The 23,827-nt window shown below is 33.1% G+C and overlaps 1 protein-coding gene and 1 long non-coding RNA gene across 3 annotated transcripts in view; both read left to right on the plus strand.

Moving 5' to 3' along the window:
- The first annotated feature begins 530 nt into the window (after window positions 1-530).
- Window positions 531-3,114, plus strand: LOC115888457. The gene is made up of 4 exons (XR_004051265.1): window positions 531-768; window positions 841-922; window positions 1,116-1,242; window positions 2,641-3,114. It is a non-coding gene; the product is annotated as an uncharacterized LOC115888457 (long non-coding RNA).
- Window positions 3,115-8,273: 5,159 nt separating this feature from the next.
- Window positions 8,274-23,827, plus strand: part of LOC115888398 (bone morphogenetic protein receptor type-2) — a 34,133-nt gene continuing 18,579 nt past the window's right edge. Inside the window, exons 1-3 of one of the 2 annotated variants that reach the window (XM_030908116.1) lie at window positions 8,274-8,479; window positions 8,709-8,783; window positions 9,125-9,365. In XM_030908116.1, the coding sequence (XP_030763976.1) occupies window positions 9,134-9,365 (232 nt within the window). In that variant the 5' untranslated portion in view covers window positions 8,274-8,479; window positions 8,709-8,783; window positions 9,125-9,133. Of the gene's footprint in view, window positions 8,784-9,124; window positions 9,366-23,827 lie in introns of both variants that reach the window. The other variant, XM_030908115.1, reaches the window with a different exon arrangement.

A 23,827-nucleotide genomic window follows, 5' to 3' on the forward strand; every position in this document is an offset into this window, starting at 1 on the left:
GTGTTGTGCGAAATATTAAAATAATAATATAAATAATGCCGCGTACTATGATTTAAAAAAAATAGCGGCGATGACTATGAAATGAAGATCGCTGTTATTTTATATGGGAAATGTCCTCAATCGTCATTTCCCAGCCAACTGGAAGCCGTTTTTTTGATCATACGGTATATATTGACAAAAAAACACTGAAAAGCATATATTTGTTTTCTACTGAAAATAATTCCAAAATAACTTGCAATCTGGCAACATCGAAGATGTGCGCATGCGTAGTGCCTGTGACTATATGCAGCAAAAACTCGATTCAAGGTCAGCCACCGGATACACACCATTACCAATTTTTAGATATCTTTTCTCACTTTTTTGGGAGGTTTTGCTTCTCTTGCACAGATGTCGCTTGCACTTCAGTTGCGTGGTTGCCAAACGTTATATCGAAATATATTTCAATTCATTATGAATATATAAAATTAAAGGTATACCAAATTAAAAATTATGTAATTTATAAACATGAAATAGGGTATTACCTGAAATAGATATGTTAAATTAATATATAAATATTTAACTTAATACGTTCATTATTATTTTATTAATTTATCGTCACACGTCATTTACCAGTTGCCTAATTACGAAAAGTTTCATATGACATTAACCTCAAAAATGATCTTTGAAAACAAACAACAACAAACAGAGCAACAAATGAACAAATAACTACATAATGACTGATAATGATAAGTGATAATAATAACTTTAATGATATGAAGGCTGATGAAGGTAATTATAAACATTATTTTGAGTTTGTTTAATAAAATATAGGATACAATATAACTAAGCAAAATCAAACAGTTTTAGACAACCAATACAAGATTTAGAACTTGACATCGTGATAAACAAATTGTACATTCAGGAACTCGTTTAAATATTATAGGTAAGTAATATTTTCACAAAACTAAACATTTTAGCATAAAATCACAGGTAATATATAGAATATTACCTATGATAAAATGTTAAATACTGATGTATATTTATTCTAATCACATTTAAATTTAAACTCAAAATTTTCATAAAAAGAAAATGGTAATTTTTCGTAAATATAAAGTAAATAATATTACATATTTCAGGTTGATTGACGAATACTCTACAGTTGATTAGAGCCCATGATGATGCGAAGATAATTAATATCACCTAACTTCAAGAAACCAATGTAAAGAAGTTTACATTCATAACTCATCTAACCATTATACCTAGGTAATCATTTACAAAATTAGCCATTTTTGATTATAATATTAAGGTATAGTCTATAAAATGAATAACTTTGAATTTTGACCGTTATTTTTTACCAACATGGCAAATATAAAATACCTCTGTCAATAAAGTTACTGATGTTCTTTAAATTGAGTGACTGAACGAATCAGATAGGTAACTCTGTTTACTTTCGTGAAATAGAAAAGGAAAATTATAAAACAAGTCACAGTTTTGCCTCTTCTTGCAAAAATCAACACGAAATGGCATAATTGTCAAAAGTCAAATGTCATCAGCTTTTGGCATTTCTAAATATCAGACCAATGCCGTCTCTAATAGAACAGCCTCGAGCGAGATTAATAGATATGTTGTAGGATACATGGAAAACATAATTAATCCTCGTGTTTTTGGTTTGTATTTTAAAAATGATATAGTTTACATAAAATATACATAATATACAGTTAATAAATACAATATATTATATACCTATTTATAGTAATAAATACTTTGGCATATAAACTATGAACCATACAAATGCAGCAAATGTTTTACAATATACAAATAATGAATAGGTACATAAGATAATGGGTAAAATGTAAAATATATTTTAAATTTTGGTTTGAAAATCGATTTAATTTAACAAAAAAACATTTAATATCTACTAATTGTGATGTATTATTATTTGCATTCACAAAATTTATATGTATATTTTGCAAGTAGGTATCAATGTTCCAAAAATTATATTTGCAAATAATACAATATCATAGAAAAAAGGCGTCAGAGATGGCTATGAAATAAAGATCGCTGTCATTTTATATGTAAAATTATTCTAAAATTTTTGATTTTCTTGGGATTTAGGTTCAGGGGAAAACGTTGATTAAGTTTTCATTTGGTTTTTCATTATTTTTGTTGGTTTAAAATGAAAAAAAAAATCATATGACACAGCACTGATTAAGGCTATAATGTTAGCCGAAACGTTTTTTTTAAACCAAAAAAAAAATAATGAAAAACCAAATGAAAACTTAATCAACGTTTTTTTATTAACTGTATATATATTTTTTTTATATTAATTTATTTATATTAACTGTTTATATTAACTGTATATTATGTATATTTCATGTAAACTATATCATTTTTAAAATACAAATCAAAAATACGAGGAATAATTATGTTTTCCATGTATTCTACAACATATTAATCTGTAGTATGTAACTAGCGTGATGCTATAAATCTCGTTCCGAGTTCCGAGGCTGTTCTATTAGAGACGGCATTGCGTCAGCATGGCCAAGGCATGGCCGCAAGTTGCTAACCTAATAAAATTAACACTAGAAAAGCCCGCGGGAACTGTCAAATTCAAAGTTATTCGTTTCACAGACTATACTTAGGTACATTTTTATCTTCTAGATCAGTAATGTCGTCATAATTTAAATGAACTCACAGATAGCAATGGGGCACTGCACCGAAGCAGTATTACAAAATATGTGAAATAAAACTGTAATACAAATTGCTCTATAAAATTTAATAGAAATAAATTTATTTATGAAAATTAAGTTATGAAGTTTTATTTTTCCTAGGAAAAAAATAACATTTATATTTTGATCAATTTAGAACATTACAGTTAAAAAAATATGTGTTAGAATAACATATTTTTAATAAAATTGCAGCTTTTAATTTTTATACTTTTTTGCTTTTATATCAATAAGAACTAACGTAAGGAACAATTCATATTTATACTATGAAAACACATGCATATTTTTTGATGTTTTTAAAACCAGTGAATGATGTTGAAATATACTACACCTATTATTCTTATTAACTAACTTTAATTACAAACTTACACATTATTGTCATTGGAAATAAATTAATTTGGATATTCTATTTGTTTAGAAACTTTTTTACCTATTGTAGTTTTTTTAAAACCTACTTGATTTAAAACAAAAAAATGTCACCTGTTGTGACAAAATAAGGTCTTTTTTACTAGAAAACAATCTAGTGAGCTTTTCTAATAATACTTTATTTGATATACCATATTATCGAAAAACGGCGTCAGCGATGGCTATGAAATGAAGATCGCTGTCATTTTAAATGTAATTTATATGGGAAATGTCATCGATTGCCATTTCCCAGCCAACTGACGCCTTTTTTTTTTCGATCATGCGGTATAATATGTATTCCCATCTGTTAATCTTTTTATTTTAAGGAAGATTTAGGAAGGGTGGCTTAAAACATGTTTGTCAATCAATTATCTTTATATGTCGTTTGTAAAAATATTTTACAGTAGTAGAAAATAAAACTGTTTTTAAGGCGAACAGCTTCTTTGCTAAAATATTTTTTTGGTCCCAATACATAATAATTTACATTTTTTTTTAACCTCAAATAATGAATTTTATGGAAAAATTGCAAGTCATAAAAACGTATGAATATTAGAAATAGTTTATTTCAACCTCTTCAGCTTATTTTAAAAATGTTGACAAATAACAAAGAATACACCCCTTAAAGTTTCGCATTTGTCTTGATATACTCTGTATAAGACAACAGTAAATAACTTGTAATATAACTTCGAAATATAAATTTGAAATTAAAATAATGATTTGTTCATAAGTGATTTACGTTTTATTAATTTTGATTTTTTTTCTTAAATTTAATTTAAAAGTGATTTACGTTATTTATTAATTGAAACGTTTAAAATTTGAATATACGTTCAAAAGTTTTTTTTTACAATAAATTTGTTTATGATAAATAATTTTATAATAAAAATATGACCGAATTTCCTGGAACGTTTGCCAAATTTGTACATATGAAAACCTAGCTTTACCACTTATCATAGAAAATATCTATTCCTTCCCTTATCATAGAATAATACAGGAACGAACCATATGCGACAAAAATAGAAGATTTAGATATGTCCTTACTGTTTTTTGTTTTTAATGGATATTTTAAAAGCCGGGTAATATATGGTAATCTGTGATGGTAATATACTATATACCTTTGACTGTCTTTGATTACAATTGTGCGATTAGTGATAATTATTATTAAAATGTCTGGTAATAAGTGTCAATTTTACAATTGTGAGATTTCTCGGAAATCAGGTGTACATGTGTTTAAGTTTCATGCGTCAAGAGATCCTAATTTATGTACAAAGTGGATAGAAAATTGTGAGTTCATTCATATAGAATTTTTTTGCACATTTTGTATGTAAAAATACGGCGTTAAGTTACCTTAGAAATGGTGATCGATGGCTTTTACCATATACCGTATGATCGAAAAAAAAACGGCGTCAGCGATGGCTATGAAATGAAGATCGCTGTCATTTGATATGTAAAATTATATGGGGAATGTCATCGATCGTCATTTCCAAACCAATCGGACGCCGTTTTTTTTTCGATCGTAGGGTATAATTTAACACATTAAGAGTTGTCCATCGTTATATTTCTATATCTATGCAAAGTTTACGATGGATAAATCAAGTAATATTAAGTGGATACAAATTATAAATGAATCAGTGAATATAAACTGTTATAAATTATAAGTAGGTAATGCAGTTAGTGAATATACCGTACGATAGAAAAAAAAGGCATGGGAGTGGGCTTGGAAATGAAGATCGCTGTCGTTTAATAGGTATGTAAAATTATATGATAAATCTTATCGATTGTCACTTCCAAATCAACATGACATGCATCTGTACATCATTAATCTCACGACTAGAGTTTCCTGAAATCCCGAACTCCCAGGATCCCGGCGGCGTGTATGTTTATCTCCGAAATCCCGATATTAAATTCCGGGATCCCGAAAATCCCATAAAATTTAAATGTCCAATCTAAAATGATTCGACTTTATACACCTTTCAAAGATCAACAAAACAAAGTAAAATTCATATTTAGTAAGTAAAAAAATGCAGTTTCAGACAATAGTTTGGTTTGGTTTGGTCGAGTTTTGTTAACACTGTCTAGTCTGGGCTTTTTTATTTGATATATGTTAATCAAATAAAAAAGTCCAGACTAGATAAAATCAGGAGCTAACTAATAGAATCATATCAATTCTCTCTGATGTAGGATAAGTTTCTATTTTCGGAAAATTTCTTAGATTTTTTTTTGTTTCAACTGACGAACTGACACAAAATGATAACTAGTTGCTAAAGTTGAACTAATTTGACAGCTATGTTGAACTAGATTTTATCAAATAATAAAGATCTATTCACACTAAATCATAGAAATGAAAATATCTAGGAAAATCTTTGTTTGAGGGGTAGGCCGGCAACCTTAATAGTATTTGGAAGTGACATGAATTTCCCATTGAATATCGGAATAATATTCTGGGTGATTCAATTAAACTAAAGGAGTTATACAGGGTGGGTATTAAAGGAGTTATACAGGTTATACCAATGTTCAGCATTAATTTTGCCCCACCCTGTATAACTTTATGGGTCAGGTTTTAATTTGATTTAAAGTGCAATAGAGTAAATTCCAATTTAGGTAGTTTTTCTTGAAATTTAAAAATTGTTCTTCAAAATCTTAAGTAAGTCTAAAACCTTACATTTCAGTCATATACTTCCCTAATAAAACACACCTTTATTTTTCTCTTAGAATCTAAAAATTAATTAATAAAGGGGGTATTCCGTTACAAAAAAACACAAATTTGATGTGTAACTTTTTTTGGGGACACCCTGTAGAACTCTCTATATTTTTAAAACGTGCGCAGAATTAACTTACATATGCTCACAAAATTTCATTTCAATACGAACTGGTCGTTCTCCTTGGAGCCTCCGAGTCGTATGAGAGGCGCCACCCTGTAGAACTCTCTATATTTTTAAAACGTGCGCAGAATTAACTTACATATGCTCACAAAATTTCATTTCAATACGAACTGGTCGTTCTCCTTGGAGCCTCCGAGTCGTATGAGAGGCGCCACCCTGTATAATTTTTATATAGTTGCACTTTAATAAATTGTTAGTTAAAACCTTAGATTAACAATAGAAAGTTAAAACTAACAGTCCTACGAGTGTGGAATTTTGTACAGGTGGATTTTGGACATTCATCTCCTAAGAGAAATAAGGGATGAAAATTTGTACAAACATTTGTTAAAATCGGGTTTAGAAGTATGAAATTCTGTTTGTTCCTTATGTAACGTAATTTAGCAATAACAAGCATTTTTTTTCAGAACGTCCACACCTCATTTCACCCCGTTAGAGGGCGAATTTCCAAAAATTGTTCCTGAGTGCTAAATTACGTTACATAAGGAACGTCTGCGCAAAATTTCATACTTCCAAAACCGATTTTAAAGAATATTTGTACAAATTTTCATCCCTTAATTCTTATGGGGCGAAAATTATGGGGCGAATGCCTAAAATTCGCTTCTGAGTACTCACTTTCATCATCACTTGAGGAACCTCTGTGCAAATTTTCATACTTTCAACAGATTTTTTTTCAGAACGTTCACCCTTTATTTCACCCCCTTAGAGGCAAAATTTCCTAAAATTGCCTCTTAGTGCTAAATTAAGTTACATAAGGAACGTCTACGCAGAATTTCATACTTCTAAAACCGATTTTAACAAATTTTTATACCAATTTTCATCCCTTATTTCTTAGGGATGAATGTCCAAAATTTGGCTTCTGAGTGTCTTCACTTTCGTCACTTAATTAACAATTTCCAAATTTCAAACTCCTCGGACTAATTTTAAAAAAGTATGCAAAATTTCACCCCCAGTTTCACCCCTTAGTAGAAGAATTTCCTAAAATCGCTTTGTAATCGAACTGTTAAGTTACGCTACTTAAGGCACCTCTGTGCAAAATTTCGTAGTCCTAGGACATGCTTTTTTTGTATACAAAAGTACCCCCCATATCACCCCTTAACGAGCGAATTTCCAAAAATTGCCCCTCAGTGTTCAATTACGTCAGTCAAGGAGCACTCGTGAAAAATTTCATACTCTTAAACCAGATTTTAACAAATTTTTATGCAGCTTTTCATCCCTAATTTCACCCCCTTAGCGGTCGAATTTTCAAAAAATCCCTTCTTAGTGCTCATTTACATCACTTAAGGAACCTATGTGCCAAATTTTATTTATTACTATATAGATAACCTTTACCCTTATTTTACAGCTAATGAATATTAAGAGACAAATAATAAAAATAAAATCTAAATTATAAATTTCATGGCTATAAATAGCATATATATGCATCTAGAAATTCTGACTTTCAAACATCCACTGCGACTAGTATTTTCATATCCAATTGTCTAGTATTAAAGTCCGAATATACATTTTTCCTGGGTTTGACCGGGAATTTGCTTATAAATGTGAACCACCGGCTACGTCGCTTCACTGGCCGTGGTGTGGCTCCAAATTCGTTCGTTTTAAAAATATTATTACATTTGGCTATAGGCGCCCTCTGTGTCATTAATAGGGAACTGTCTCATCGAAAACATGCTGTTCCGTAAGCAATGGCCATCTGGATTAACGACAGATAACACATAATCGTATTAAGATATTCTTTGGCTTTAGTCTCCGTCAGGGTTCGGAAAACTACATGTTACTTTTAAGAACTACATAAACTACATTACATGTAGTTAATGTAGTTTATGTAGAGGGTGTAGCTTATGTAACATATGTATGTAATTTTCAAATACTAAAGGTTTGAGGTGAGGTTATAATAAGTTAAAGCTTTAGAAAACCCATAATGTATTTAAGAAAACAGAAACAATATGGCTTTAAATATAACCATTCCCATCATAATTATTTAGACTTTTCATACAAAGCAAAATTATTCATAATATCAATAGGTAGTTTATTAACGTAGTTTTCATGTAGTTAACAAACGGGAAAAGACGTAGTTTTTCAAGATAAACTACACGTAGTTAATCAGGTAAATTACGTCTCAATTAACTACATTAACTACTTCCGAACCCTGGTCTCCGTAGTCCTGATTTTCCCATAATGGTGAGAAATAATTAATCTTTGGATCATTGAAAATAGTAAAGTGACATCTGGTTTATCTGGTCAGAGATCTGGTATAGGAAAGAGGGAAAGAGATTATAGATTTCTGTTATGGTTCACGTGTTAGGTCAATATTTTATCATGTATTTTATCTCTGTTCTGCTGTGGTTCTGCATTATGGTTCTGCATGGCTTCTGCACATGAGCTGACATGAGACAGTGGGATTGCGCAGTGCCGCAGTGCGCAGTTAAGATATATTTTTTTCATGGCTGGATGGGATGGCTGCGGGGCAAACTGGCGGCTGTCTGGCGATATGTATAACTATTAAATTATTGTTTTTTATTCAGATTGAGTTGGATTGAGTTCAATACATTCAATATATCTGAACACTAAATAGAGTAAATATACGGTCTTGTCACTTCACAGTATAGTTGTACACTGCGCATTTTTATGTATCAGTGTTGATCAGTGTCAGTCTGTTTAGTGTTCTATTCAAAATTAATTTTTATATTTTATTTTAATTGAATAATAATGTATTAATTAGGTATATCGAGAATGGACTTAATTTAATACGATAGGAAGGAGTTATAAATATATAGACAAATTGCAATATTTGCAAGTAAGTTTTATAAAAAGAGTTGCTTTTTTATGATTACCTATGCTTGTTTCTATATCTGTGTATTTAGTAGCTAGGTATTATTTATTTTGTATTAATTTAATCTAAGTTATACGTTTTGTATATAATTTTTTATATCAAATCTAAATTGTTTTTAAGAAGTATTACCTATTGGCATATTTATTTTATATGTTGGTATTTATTTAGATGAGGTTTTGTATACTTATTTTTATACATTTTAGTTGTTGATAAGTATATTTAAATGTTTTACTTAGAGTACTGAATATGTAGACGAAAATACTGAATATTGTGTTGGTGCATTTTTAAAGCAACGTTTTTTTTAGATTATAAATATGGCTTGGTATGGGATAATTCTATTTTCAATTATGTTTTGTTGCAATGCATCCTATGGGACATCTCAGATTATGTGTGCTCATACCCAGGGTAGTATTGAACATCTAAGTGAAGATGAAACTGATTCTTTGGATTCCATTTCGCTTGGGAACTCTTATGTAAAGTGTGATAGCTACTGTTTTACAGTATGGCTAGTTGATGGAAATAATGAGTCTAAAATCATGGGGCAAGGTAAGCATTACTTTATTGAATAATAAAAATGAGTTTTAACAATAAAAATATAGAAAACATTATAACTTTGTGGCGGGTTCATTTATTCAAACAAATTTGTGCTTTTCGCCACTAGAAGAATATCTACAAAATAAAAAAATAGTTATCAGACTTGTCTAATATAAAAGTACCCGCATGCCTATCTTTGTAAGGTAATGGGTAATATTCTTGTATATACGTAAACAAGTGTAATACCTAATATACAATGGGTCCCAATATTCCGTCCAATATATTCCATGGACTGGTGGAACTACTACGTATTTTTAGAATAAAAATAAGTTCATTGGACACAATTTACCTCTATACAAAAATGCTTTGAAAAAGAAATGCGGAGAAACGCTAGAGGGCATCAAGCTTTAAAAAAATAAACTTTTTTTTTAAACTAGATTATTAGTTATACATATATATAGATAGCAATATATATATAGATATATAGATTTTATGCGCCTCTATAGCTTGATTTATTGGCAAAATTTTTTGGAAGTCAGCTTGGGAAAAATAATTTTTTTCCTCAAAAAGTATACACGGTGGCGTTTTTTTACAAGAGACAAAAAATGTGGTAAATACTAGAAGGACCATTTTACGAAAAGAAAGTCGGTCGTCGCAGGAGTTGGAAAATATATACTAAAATTTATGTGGGGGTTAGGAGTAGTTTTAACCTTCCCATACTTTTTCTTGATTTTTTTGGAAGGTAAACGTTAGAGCTATGTCACAATATTGGGTCATCCTGTATGTATAAAATGTATATTGTAAGTTCCATGTTTAGGTATTTGTTTTTTTATTTTTTTTTAACTAAATTATTATTTAAATAATATATAAATTAAGAATAAAATAATTTTAAAAAAAATTAAATTCTCTCTTATTACTTTATTTTATTGTCCACTTTCCAAAGCAGTTTAAGATTGTAACCGTCAAGAGGATACTTATAAAGAAGTATTCTATTAAGAAAACCATATGGCCATACAAAAACTTAAGTGGACAAGTGTTTTAAGCATTAATAATTTTTTTAAACAGTTTGTTGAAAGTAGAGACTGATTGATATAAAACACAATCCTTGTATAACAGTGGTTTAATATTCTTCAAATTTTATTATTTTTTACAATCTCAACCCAGTGAAAAAATAATTAATAATAGAGCTCAAATAACTAGAGAGGAGCAACAAATCTCAAACTGCGATTCAATCGTAGTGATTTTAAAATCGCAATCGCAACGTGCGATTGGCTCTTATAGGAAGCTGCGACTGCGATTTCTTCCATTTGCGAGTTTTAGTTTAAGCAATTAATATCAATACAGTTGCGATTTACAATTTTGCTGCGATTGTGATTTTGTAAACTAGAACCGTGATAACCTTCTATCTGTGAGTTTGAATTTTTAGGAGCTGCGCTTTGTGATTTTCTTGCGAATGTAATTCTGTGGTCCATTGAAGCAGTTTATAGTAAACTACGATTGATTTTTATCTCCAATTTTATTTATTTATACAGAAGGTATTATTTTCTAGGGCCCAGATCAATAATGTACAAGGTGTTCCACTAAGAATAGCTCTCGGCTGTATCTCGGAAAGTATTAGCCGTAGGGGTTGCGGAAAAAATATTTATAACTAAAGAGGCTATGAGAAATTTCTGGAAATTATTTTCAAGTTTGTAGAACGACCACTAGGGGGCGCAACTGCAACAAAAAAATAAGAAAATGGAGTTTTTACACAATTTTGCCTAGATAAGGTGTACTATAAGCAATAGCTTTATAATCTTCAGTAAATTTTGAATATTTTTGTTAGAGCCATTTCCCCTATCTACCAAAATAAAGTGGTGGGGGAAGGTTAGATCTGTTTTTATTTAAATATTAATAACTCTGGACTGGATGATCGGAATCCAACAAGCGAGGGCTCGTTTAAAAGAGCGATTCTTACTCTATATTGCACCATATAAACAATAATAATAAGCTTTTGAACGTAGACGCTAGGGGGCGTTGTCTTACAATTTAACAAATATTGACCTTTTTTTTTAATAAATGCAATAGTATGTGTAATTTCAGCTGGTAGTAAAGAGTAGTAAAAGCTTAAAAATTCAGCGAAAACCGTATCTTGATATCTTCTTTCAAACCGAAGATATTAGCAAAATTATAATAAATACCAAAATATAAACCCTTAATTACCTTATTTTTACAATACGGTATCAGTGGCCCTCTTGATTATGCCCATTCTAACAAAAAAATAAGATAAAAACAGTTAGGTTATTTTAAAATCGACGAAATACCATAATACCATAATACCAGATGTATTAATATCTAATAATTAAGATATTAATATCAGTGAACAAGAAACGATGATTCAGTGAAGTCATGGTAGGCTTTGGAAAAAAGTTGCTTTTCGCGTAATAGTATAAACGTCAAATTGTTATTAGATCAACATTTTGATAGTCTTAGCAGCGTTTCTTATCTTTTAATTGCTTTTTCAAAATACCTTTATTATTTGAAGTAGTTGAAGTTGTTGGCATTTTGAAAAAGCAATAAAAAGATAAAAAACGCTGCTAAGACTATCAAAATGTTGATCTAATAACAATTTGACGTTTATACTATTACGTCAAAAGCAACTTTTTTCCAAAACCTACCATGACTTCACTGAATCATCGTTTCTTGTTCACTGATATTAATATCTTAATTATTAGATATTAATACATCTGGTATTATGGTATTCTGGTATTTCGTCGATTTAAAAAAAAACTGTTTTTATCGTAATTTTTTGTTAGAATGGGCATAATCACAAGGGCTACTGATACCGTATTGTAAAAATAAGGTAATTAAGGGCATATTTTTTAGTATTTATTATAATTTTGCTAATATCTTCGGTTTGAAAGAAGATATGAAGATACGGTTTTCGCTGAATTTTTAAGCTTTTACTACTCTTTACTATCAGCTAAAATTACACATACTATCGTATTTAATTTTTTTGAAAAAACGCGCTATGTTTGTTAAATTGTAAGAAAGCGCCCCCTAGCGTCTACGTTCAAAACCTTATTCTTATTATTATTATGGTATAATATAGAGTAAGAAACGCTCTTTTAAACGAGCCCTCGTTTGTTAGATTCTGATAATCAAGTCCGGAGTTATTGACATTTAAATAAAGATAGATCTAACCTTCCCCCACCACTTTATTTTAGCAGATAAGGGAAAATGGTTCTAACAAAGAAAATCCAAAATTTACTGAAGATTATGAAGCTATTATTTATAGTACTCATTATCTAGGCAAAATTCTGTAAAAATTATATTTTTTTATTTTTTGTTGCAGTTGTGCCCCCTAGCGGCCGTTTTACAAACTTGAAAATAATTTCCAGCAATTTCTCATAGCCTCTTTAGTTATAAATATTTTTTCAGTAAGCCCTACGGCTAAAACTCTCCGAGATACAGCCGAGAGCTATTCTTAGTGGGGCACCCTGTACTGGATGTTTCTCAAGAATGGTTCGCCCCTATAATTTTTTATTTTTTCTGATAAAAAAACGAGATTTGATATGAGCATATGACATAAATTGGGATTGATTGACGTATTCAATTCGTTTCGACCACTTCCTGTTTCACCGGAAATAACTACAACTTTTCATTTTTAAATGGCAACCTCGATATTTTTTTACTTTATTCAATAGAAAATGACCCTGTGAATATAAAATAATAATAAAAATGGCATATTATATGTCAACTTTTGACATTTACGCTTAAAAAATATTAACTTTTTTTAAATGTTAAGGGCCATACACAGACAATTATATACCTAGTACATTATTTGAATATTAAAATCCCAATGGCAGGTTGTAGTCGCAGCGATTTAAAAATCGCAATCGCAATTTCAATCAATTGCGATTGGAGAGTCGCAGTTTTCTCATCTCTACAAATAACTGAGTTTCATGTGTTCATTGTAGAGAAACCTAATCGCTTTTAAAAATAGTTAATAAAACAAAAATTAATATGAAAACAACATAGAATTCATTTTTAATTCAAAATATAACCACGCGTATCATTGAAAATCATAAAACATTACATATATTACATACAGGATGAGTTTCCTACGAAGTTCTCTATGGGTATCTCGGAAACTACTGGAGATAGAGTCGGTTAAAGGGGGAAAGAATTGCAGTTTTATGGGGTCATAAAAATGCTCCTTTCAGATTTTTGAAAAAGTGCATGACTTACAGATCAGGGAAGTTAGGAACTCATTGAAAGCAGGAATTATAAAATACGATCCTGCTTGGGCTGCTACAATCCTGCTTTATCCTGCTTCAAATCCCAACCCAGCCACACCTACCAATTTTGAGCTATAGTTACTTTTATTTTGGTTGCTAACTTCCCAGTTGGCAACACATGAGAAGCAGGATCGCCAAAACTGGTTCCTGCTTGCTATACCCCTGTTGCATCCTGCACTAAATTTCATCCCAGCAATACTTGCTGTTTTTAAGATACAGCAAGTTTAAGTCTGATTGGTGACGTCACACATAGCAACACAATAAAAGCAGGATGGCTGAAACAAGTTCCTGCTTTGGCTGCTATAATCCTGCCTCGTCCTACTTCAAACCCTATACCAGCCACTCTTGCCGTTTTTGAAATACATACATACATACATTGTAAATTAAATAAAAGCTTTTATTTAAATGCTCTAAAAAGAAGAAAATAAATATCTGTAACACTTTTACTATCAACTTATAATCTCATTACACAATTTATATGATATAAAAGCTTGTTGGGCTCGGAACGAAACGTAAAAAATAAAAGTTAAGGATAGATTGACCGTCAAAAATACTTACGTTTCTTTAAAAAAAAAACACAAAATAACACCAATCATACTTGTGAGAACTATGAATTCTTCTTTCTTTCTTTCTTGATTAGTTTTACGGCCTAAGCTTCCAGGACTATACGGCCAGGTAATAGTCTCCTATCCTTTGCTTCTTCTTCAATTTAAGACAAGAGAAGCTCGTGAAAGCGTCCGACTCGAGGTCGTTTCTCTTGAATGTTTGTCTTGTATCCTGGAAAGGTAGTCCAGGTCTTCTTCTTCTTTGGTTGAGTATTGGGTCTAATGGTGAGTCCTATATTAGGTGAAACAGATAAACGTATTGGATGAGTTCAGATACTGACATATCTATTCTAGTCTTTCCCTACTATGTTAGGAGCAAGCAAAAGCTTATATGAAAATGACTAACCAGTTAGTCATTGATATTAGTCTACATGCTTTGTTGTGAACTACAGGATAGGTCTTCGAAAATTTCACAATTCTAGATTACAAGAATCTAAAAAGCAACTTACATGTTCGATTAAGGGTAGACTCGCATGCAATAAGGAGGTATAATCATGCGGGGCGAACTTATAATGGTTGGTGATTGATTTGTACAGAGTTTCTCTTTGTTCTGGAAATAATGAACATTGAAAAAAAATGTGATTTAACGTGCCCTCGTCGCCGCATTGGCATCTTGGGTCATCTTTGACTCTGATTCGATGTAAATGAACTGGGGTGAGGCAATGTCCGCTTCTCATGCGAATGACTGTCGTGATTTTCTTCCTTGATGTATTACCTAAAGTACCGAACCAAGGGTACTTGTATGTTTTTTCAATCAGCTCTGCTGCATACATCCTTTCTGTCTTGAATCTTCCTTCCATCGTTCCAACCACGACCCCCAGAATTGTTCTTTCACAACAGGATAAAATTCTTTGTACCAACATTTAATGTCTACATTCTGTCCATTCCGTCTTCCTATTTTAGCCATGTAATCTGCTCTGTCATTACCTTTTATGTGGGTGTGGCTTGGTATCCATCCCAAGGAGATACTGAATCCACCTTCTTTTAGTCTTATTAGCTACTTCTTGACAAAATAAGTTATATGATCATCCTTGTATGCGGGTATGGAGCTTATTGCTTTGAGGGCGCTTTGGCTGTCTGATAATATTAATGAATTGTATGCGTTTCTTGTCTAAATCAGCTCCAGGGCTTTCATTATCGCTACCATCTCTCCTGTGTATATTGTGGCAAACTTGGGGATTCTGTACGTCCTCTCTATTTTAAGGTCTGGGCAGACGATACCAATACCAACATTAAAGTTTGCCTCTTTGGAGGCATCTGTGAAAAATTTTATTTTATCTTGAAAATGAGTGCCTATTATTTCATTAAACTTTGAGGAGTTGTCCTCTTGCTTATTTAATTTGAATCTAATATAATCCGATCTGTCAAACTTCAACCCCGATCCAAAAAAGTGATGTATATCCTCGACCTCTATATCCTGTACCCACGGGAAGATTTGATCAATCGCCTCGATTAAGGGAGGTACCTGATATCTTGACCAAAACTGATATGAATGGTTAAACCTTGCGTAAGCGCCTGTTATTTGATCAATGATAGGATTATCTCGGCTCGAAAAGGCTTTAAGGACAAATTTTGTGGCCAACCACCCACGTCTACAACTCAGAGGGATTTCCCCTGCCTCAGAGAGTATGACATTTGTAGGAGTGGACTTCATCATGCCCATACACATTCTCAGTGCTTGATACTGCACCCTATCCAGTCTTACCAAAAGTGTCTTAGGACACTTTGCAAAAAACATACCCCCGTAGTCTAAATGTGATCTTACATAAGCTTTATAAAAATTTAGCATGCTGCCTGGATGACCGCCCCACCATGTTTTACACAAGTATTTCATGATATTTATGCCTTTCAAGGTCCTGGCGCATATCCTCTCTATATGTTGTTTCCCATTAAAATATGAGTCGATGTAGGTTCCCAGATATCTTACACAATCAGACCATTGTATGATATGATTGTGGAACCTAATAACAGGTAAATTAATATTGCGTTTCCTTCTTTGAATCAGGAGGCATGAGGACTTTTCTGGAGAGAATTGAATGCCATGGTCTCTAGACCATTCTTCTAGATTACTCAATGTGGAGTTCATCCTCTGCGCCATGACGTTGACGTCATGACCTTGTGTGATGAGAGCTATATCGTCCGCGTATTGAAGGATTCTCACTCCCTCTGAAACGTATTCTCCGATGCTGTTCACGTATATGTTGAACAATATCGGAGCAAGGGGGTGAGCCCTGAGCTACTCCCCTGTTGGCCAGACCGGGTCCTATCATCTTGTTGCTTCCTTTCTCCAGAACGTAGATTTCTCTATCTGAGTGTATTCTTCTTACATATTTGCACAAGTCCTCTTCCAGATCCATGGCTGCCATTTTTTGGATAAGAACATCAATCTTCACATTGTCATATGCATTCTTCATGTCCAAGAACACGAGTGTTATATACTCATTGTCTGAAAGAGCATCCACTACTGTGGAAGTTAGTGCTGCCATACTGTCCAATATTCCTTTCCCTTTTCTGAACCCAGACTGGGAGCTCTTTAATATATTACCGTTCTCGAGGGTCCACTCGATTCTTGTTTTTATCATATCTTCCATAATTTTGCCAACGCAGGACGATAAGGTAATGGGTCGGTATCCGGAGATGTCTTTAATGATTTATTGGGTTTGGGAATTGGACACACAATTCCAATTTTCCACTCTCTCGGGATAGGGTAGTATTGGAGAAGAATTTTGTTATATAGTGACAGCAGGAATTCTTGAAATTTTATAGGAAGATTCTTTATTAAAAGATACGATATCTGATCAACACCCGGGTAGGAATTTTTCTTCTTACGTTCTAGGGCAGCCATAAGTTCTTGGAAAGTAAATGAAGGACTTTGAAACTTCGTATAGTTTATTGCGTCAATATCGTAATTAAATGTTGGACTTGTCAATGCGTCCAACATATTTTGTGCAATGTTTCCGTGAAGAGGATGTATCGCTGAGATAGAGTTGATGGATTTTGAGAATCGTTTAATATTGCGTCATACCTCGACCGTTTCCGAAAACGGGCGACCATTTCCTCTCCACAGGACTATGTCTGGGGCACTCTTATGTTGATCCGGAGGAGTTATTCTAGTAGCCGTGCCATCGTTTAGAAACACCATACTGTGATCCTCTATCACATCCACAATTATCAGTCCGTTTCTGTTGTTTATTCCTGAACCCCATGACATGTGTTGTGCGTTCATATCTCCCATGATTAATAAATTTTTCAAACCCACGGCAGCTGTTAAGTGGGTAAAGAAATTTCTAGGGATGAGGATATCTGGAGAATTATAGGTAACAGCGACATACATTTCCTTTGTCTCTATTATTATATATTGGAATCTAGCCGGGAGATCTATATTGCTAATATCTATGATGTTAAATGGTATTGAGGACTTCACTAGGGGAGGGCGACCCTCCCCTTCCGTCCTCTCGGTCGTTTCTCACGCAGCAATACCCGTTAATATTGAAATGTAGAGAATCTCTAAGCCATGTCTCGTTCAGACCCATAATGTCTGGAGTAAGGTCTCTCAAAACGACATGTAAATGCCCAAATTAATGTTATTAATATTCTTCCTCTCTCTCTCCAAGTGTTTATCATCGCTATTTATTAAGGTTTGTATTTGAAATTCTAGGTATATTTGTGACTTAATTATCAAAATATAAAGTATATGCTTAATATTAAAATTAACTATTAAAATTATCAACATAAGTTACTACTATAGGTTAATATCTTTAAGCACTCATTTAAAAGATAATTGAATTTTATTTATTTACATATCTATTAATATTAATTTGATAAATAGTGTGATATTTTAGATTTCTTACTTGTTGGTATTGATGTGTCGCTATTCAGGACATCATTTCCAATGCTCTTTTACTTTTGTAGGAGCTAGAAGTATTATTCACTATGGTAGTCCCATCGTTGTCTTGATCTTCTTCCATTATGCTAATTTCTGTTCAGTATTTCCATGTTTTCATTCCATCTAAATTCAGGAAGGTTGTCAGCTTGTGAACCTATTACTACTTGTTCGTTTGAAATGGGAGTGGTGCTAGTTCTAGCAGAATCTGGAAATAAAATATCCTTGTAAGATGGTCTTTTATGTTTTTGGGAAGGGGGGGGACGAGGTCTAGTTCTTTTTGGAACGGATATAATTTCATGTTTTCTGGTCGATCTGGGTACTTCAGTTCTTAGAGTATCTGGGAAATGTTGGCTCAAGTTCAACTCTACGCCATTGTTTCTGGGGAATAATTTGTTAGCCTCGAAATATGATATATTGTGTTTGGCCATTATGTCTGCAATTTCGTGCTGTCTTTTAAATTCTCTGCATTCCCTACTGGTTGGTGCGTGCTGACCCTTGCAATTGATGCATAATATTTGAGTGTCCCTCATGGCACAGTTCTCCGCTTCATGGGGCTTGCCGCATTTGATGCATTTTGTTGCGCTTCTGCATTGAGAGGCTCTATGCCCAAATTTGAAACAATTCCGGCATATCACTACTGGGTTTTTATATGGAAGGACGTCTCTTAACACTCTATATAATGTAAATTCCACAGGAAGTTGGTTTCCTTTAAATGTAACTATGAACGAGTTTGTTGTCTCTTTCTGTATCACGCCACTAGTTCTTACTGTTTTGTATATTCTTCTTGCCCTTTTTGTTGCGCCTCTTATGCCAGCTCCGTGATTTATAATGTCTTCCTCGAAGATATCGCTGGACATATTGTGGATAACTCCTCTGCATGTTATCATACGAGGAGGTATGTATTTTTCCCATTTCCTATTAGTTAAGTCCTTTGTTTTCTTAAATTGATTAGCTTGGTCAGGTGTTTGAAAATATACTCCCACCCTTGCTCTTCCTTTGGCTTCTACTTTTTGTACACCTTCTATGTTGTTTTCATAGAGAAGTTTGCGTACGCTCATGGGATGGATATTTAGGTTACTTTTTATAATGATTAAGAATGGCTGAAATGCCGTGATGTCATATTCTGTTACATTATTGTAAATTCTTCTTATTTTGAAAAAGCTTTGGGATATTTCGGACATTATTTCTGGGTTTTCTTCATTTTGATACCTGATTTCGTATAGTTCTTCCTCATATCTTTGGATCTCTTCAATCGATGGAGTATTCGTAATTGGATTCTTATTAAGAACTTCCTTCAGCATAAGGCTTCTCTCTGTCAATTTACAGTTTAGTTTAGGGGCGTAATCGTGATGGGTTGGAGGGTCCCCTGAGGGCCCTCCCGTCCCGCTTAACATGAAAAGAGTGCCACTCAAAGCACGTGAAAGTTAAGAAGTATAGTTAGAATTTTCTAATTAATCAAAATACGATCGAAATTATTGGAAAGGACTCACCAGGGCTGATTCGAGAAGGGGGATTTATGTCCAATGAATCGTGATCTCTCAGATAAAGGAAAATCAGAATTTCAGAACACTCAACCTTCCGACCTTCTTCAATCTCGAGCGCCAAAAAAAACCCCAACTATGAATTCAAATTCATAGTAGAAAACTGGAAAATTTGAGGTTATGGTTCGCGGGTACTTTACAAGGTTTACAGAAGAACTTATGAATTAAGAGAGGCACTCTTAATTCATAAGTTCTTTTTGGCGACAGGAGAAATTTAATTGAGTCGACTGGTCGTTCTGTGAGAATAGCTAGAAATTCAGTTTTAAAAAGACGTATTTATGTACTCGAAACAATGGCGGATTTTTTGAATATTTTCTAAAATAACTTAAAGTGTATGTAGTGATATTATTTTTTTTAAGTTTTAGTTTGTGTAATGTAAATTGTAAAGAACCGTTTAATAATATATTTTGTCTTTTTATAAGTTATAAATAATAACAAAATAAGAACACCATGCCAACCAAGTGAAATTAGTCAAGAAAGATAAGAATTGGCTATAACTGAGTAATTTTTAAAAAAAATGTATTATAGCTTATATCGCTGAAAACTTAAATAATGGCGCTTTTATGAAGTCATGGGCAACTATGGTTTCCATTTTAAAAAACATATGTTTGTGTCATATGTCAGAAATGACAGGCTTTAGAAAAAATCGAAGAACACAAACTCATTAGGGATGTGATTATCTACAACTTTTATCTGAAAACTTTTTGTCTAAAATAGATTATAGTGGAATTAGGGACAATTTTTAAAATAGCCAAAATTTGTTTTTTTCGAAATATCTAAATAAGCCATGAACTTTTTCAAAAATCTTAAAAGCGCATATTTATGACCCTACAAAACTGCAATTCTTTCCCCATTTAACCGACTCTCAATCTTCAGTAATTTCCGAGATACCTATAGAAACATCGTAGGACACTCACCCTGTATACGTATAAATATTATGATATACAGGGTGCTACAAATTCGAGATACGAGCATTGGTATCTCGGTAACCGTAACCGTAATAGATACGAACATGATTAAATTGGGACAAAGTTGCGCTTTAGGATGTTCACCAAGATGCCATCAAAAAAGTTTTAAACATTTCAAGGATTGCTGAGTTTTTCGGAAAAAAAAACGATTTTTTTGAAAATCAATTTTATTTTTTCCTGTAGTTACTTTTTAGAAAATCAAAAAACTAATTGCACATTCTCATAGCCACTTTATTAGAGTTATCTGATGGTATTTTTATATTTTCAAATTAGCTGATAATTTGTGAGATACAGGGCCAACTTAATTTTTTTAAATACGGACCTGCATTTTTTATTTCAGGTTTTGAAAGAACTGGATCTCCTGAGTACAATGATATGCCACACTTGATATTTTTTTTTTGATTTGGACACCTTAACAATAACAAAACTATTTAATTGTTATTTAAAATAATTTGAAATCCGGCTCTGGTTTTTTAATTTCTTTAATCTGATTATATTCATCACAACAATATTGATCAGCGCTAATTAACATTGAATAAGGAAAATCACAATAAAAATTGCTTTGGACATTTGAAATCAATACATTTCAACATTAAGAGTACAAAAAGAATTAACGAGTAATAAAAACCAATTAAAGAGTACAAAATGCATTCGGAAGTATAAGAAGAAGATTTGTTCAAAGAGCTATAAATAAGATTGAACGAAAAACAAATGTGTGCATTATGGAGGGTGGTAACCCTTTCGAACATGCAGAGCATTAGAAACTAGTTTTTAGAAGTTGATTTATTTATAATAACTAAGATTAATATTATGCATATTATTAGATCGTACACTGACATTTCAAATTCACAATAAAAAAATTTAAAAATAATATATCTTTAAATTGCTGACCTGGATATTAATTATTTGAATCTTTCAATTGGCGTGAGTATTCAATGTTAATTAGCGCTGATCAATATTGTTGTGCTGAGATCAGATTAAATAAATTAAAAAACCAGAGTCGGACTTGTTTATTTTAAATAACAGTTAAATAGTTTTGTTACTGTTAAGGTACCCCAAAAAAAAAAGTATCAAGTGTGGCATATCATTGTACTCAGGAGACCAAGTTCTTTCAAAACCTGAAATAAAAAATGCAGGTCCGTATTTAAAGAAATTAAGTTGGCCTCTGTATCTCAAAAATTATCAGCTAATTTGAAAATATAAAAATACCATCAGATAACCCTAATAAAGTGGCTATGAAAATGTGCAATTAGTTTTTTGATTTTTTAAAAAGTAACGACAGGAAAAAATAAAATTGATTTTCAAAAAAATCCGTTTTTTCCTAAAAACCCAGCAATCCTTGAAATTTTTAAAACTTTTTTGATGGCATCTTGGTGAACATGCCAAGGCGCAACTTTGCTCCAATTTAGCTATCTTCGTATCTATTACGGTTTCCGAGATACCGGGGTGTAAGGCTAGCTAGCGTCCGTAGCAGAATGCTACACGTGCACCCCGGGTCACGCTAAATGAGCTAGTGCGACCCTCGGCAACCAGACAATATCTCCGGATCTCCTGGCTACTATACATGGATTCATATATTCGAAAATCTTCCAAACACGGCCCTTCTCAGGACCAATTGACAAAAAATCTCGGAAAAACAATTCGAATTTGCCAATTAAACGCCGAAGGTCTTAGCAGAGCTAAAAGCGAGTACATTTCGAAACTCTTGCTAGACCAAAAGATTGACATGGCTGTTATCCAGGAAACCCATATAGAGAGTGAAGACCAGCAACGTCGCAGAGGCAAAATTCATGGTTTTGACCTACTTGGAGCTACCTACCACCGCTCATATGGAGTCGCAACCTACGTTCGGAATGACATTGAAAACGCTATATTATTAAATTCTACAGTAACCTCAAACATCCACCATGTAGTAACAAAAATAGCTGACATTACCGTCGTTAATGCCTATAAGCCACCTCAAACATCCATGCCTGATAATGTCCTAAATGTCTATCCACACCCTGCAATATATGCAGGCGACTTCAATAGCCATCACACTGCTTGGAAATATCGAACCACTGATGAAAATGGCGATCGCCTTGCGAGCTGGGCTGATTCGCATGATCTTCACCTAATTTTTGATGCCAAAGAACGAAACTCTTTCAGATCAGCTGCGTCGAATACTGAAACAAACCCAGATCTCTGTTTTGTCTCAGAGAATGCCAAAAAACGTCCTATATCAATGTCGAGGAAAGTTCTGGATGACTTCCCGCACAGTCAACATCGCCTCATAGTTCTCGAATATCCATTCTACACCCAGGCCTAGGTGGAATTTTGGAAAGGCCCAATGGGACAAATTCGCTGTGGAGTTGGACAAAGTCGTCAGATGGATCCCTCCTAAAAGCCACAATTATGGTAGATTTGGCAAAGCCGTTATAACAACAGCAAAAAAGTGTATACCACGTGGATTTCGAAAGGAATATGTCCCAGGATGGAGCGACGACATGGAACAGCTCTATCATAGAGAATGCCAAAAAACGTCCTATATCAATGTCGAGGAAAGTTCTGGATGACTTCCCGCACAGTCAACATCGCCCCATAGTTCTCGAAACTGGAATTAAAATTCCGATAATCCATTCTAAACCCAGGCCTAGGTGGAATTTTGGAAAGGCCCAATGGGACAAATTCGCTGTGGAGTTGGACAAAGTCGTCAGATGGATCCCTCCTAAAAGCCACAATTATGGTAGATTTGGCAAAACCGTTATAACAACAGCAAAAAAGTGTATACCACGTGGATTTCGAAAGGAATATGTCCCAGGATGGAGCGACGACATGGAACAGCTCTATCAGGAATTTCAGAACAACGGAGACTCTGAGATAGTAGACGAGCTCCTTAATCGTCTTGATATAGAACGCTGTAAAAAATGGGAAGAAACGACAGGTAGAATGGATTTCAAAAAATCTAGCAGGGGGGCTTGGAGCCTTCTGAGGAAACTGGGCAGCTCTAACCCACCCACTCGTGAACCACCGGAAGTATCAGCAGACCAAATCGCTGCAAGAGTGATAACACTCTCTAAGGCCCCTAGCAGCAAACAACAACACGCAAATTTTAAAAAACAACTGACAATCTGCCGCCAAAAAGCAAGTGCCCACTCTGAATACGTCAAGCGATACTCTGTGGAAGAAGTGGATAAAGCACTGGAAGACACCAA

Source organism: Sitophilus oryzae, unplaced genomic scaffold (genome assembly GCF_002938485.1).
Source record: "Sitophilus oryzae breed Bouriz unplaced genomic scaffold, Soryzae_2.0 scaffold_738_pilon_pilon, whole genome shotgun sequence".
NCBI classification, from domain to species: Eukaryota; Metazoa; Arthropoda; class Insecta; order Coleoptera; family Curculionidae; genus Sitophilus; species Sitophilus oryzae.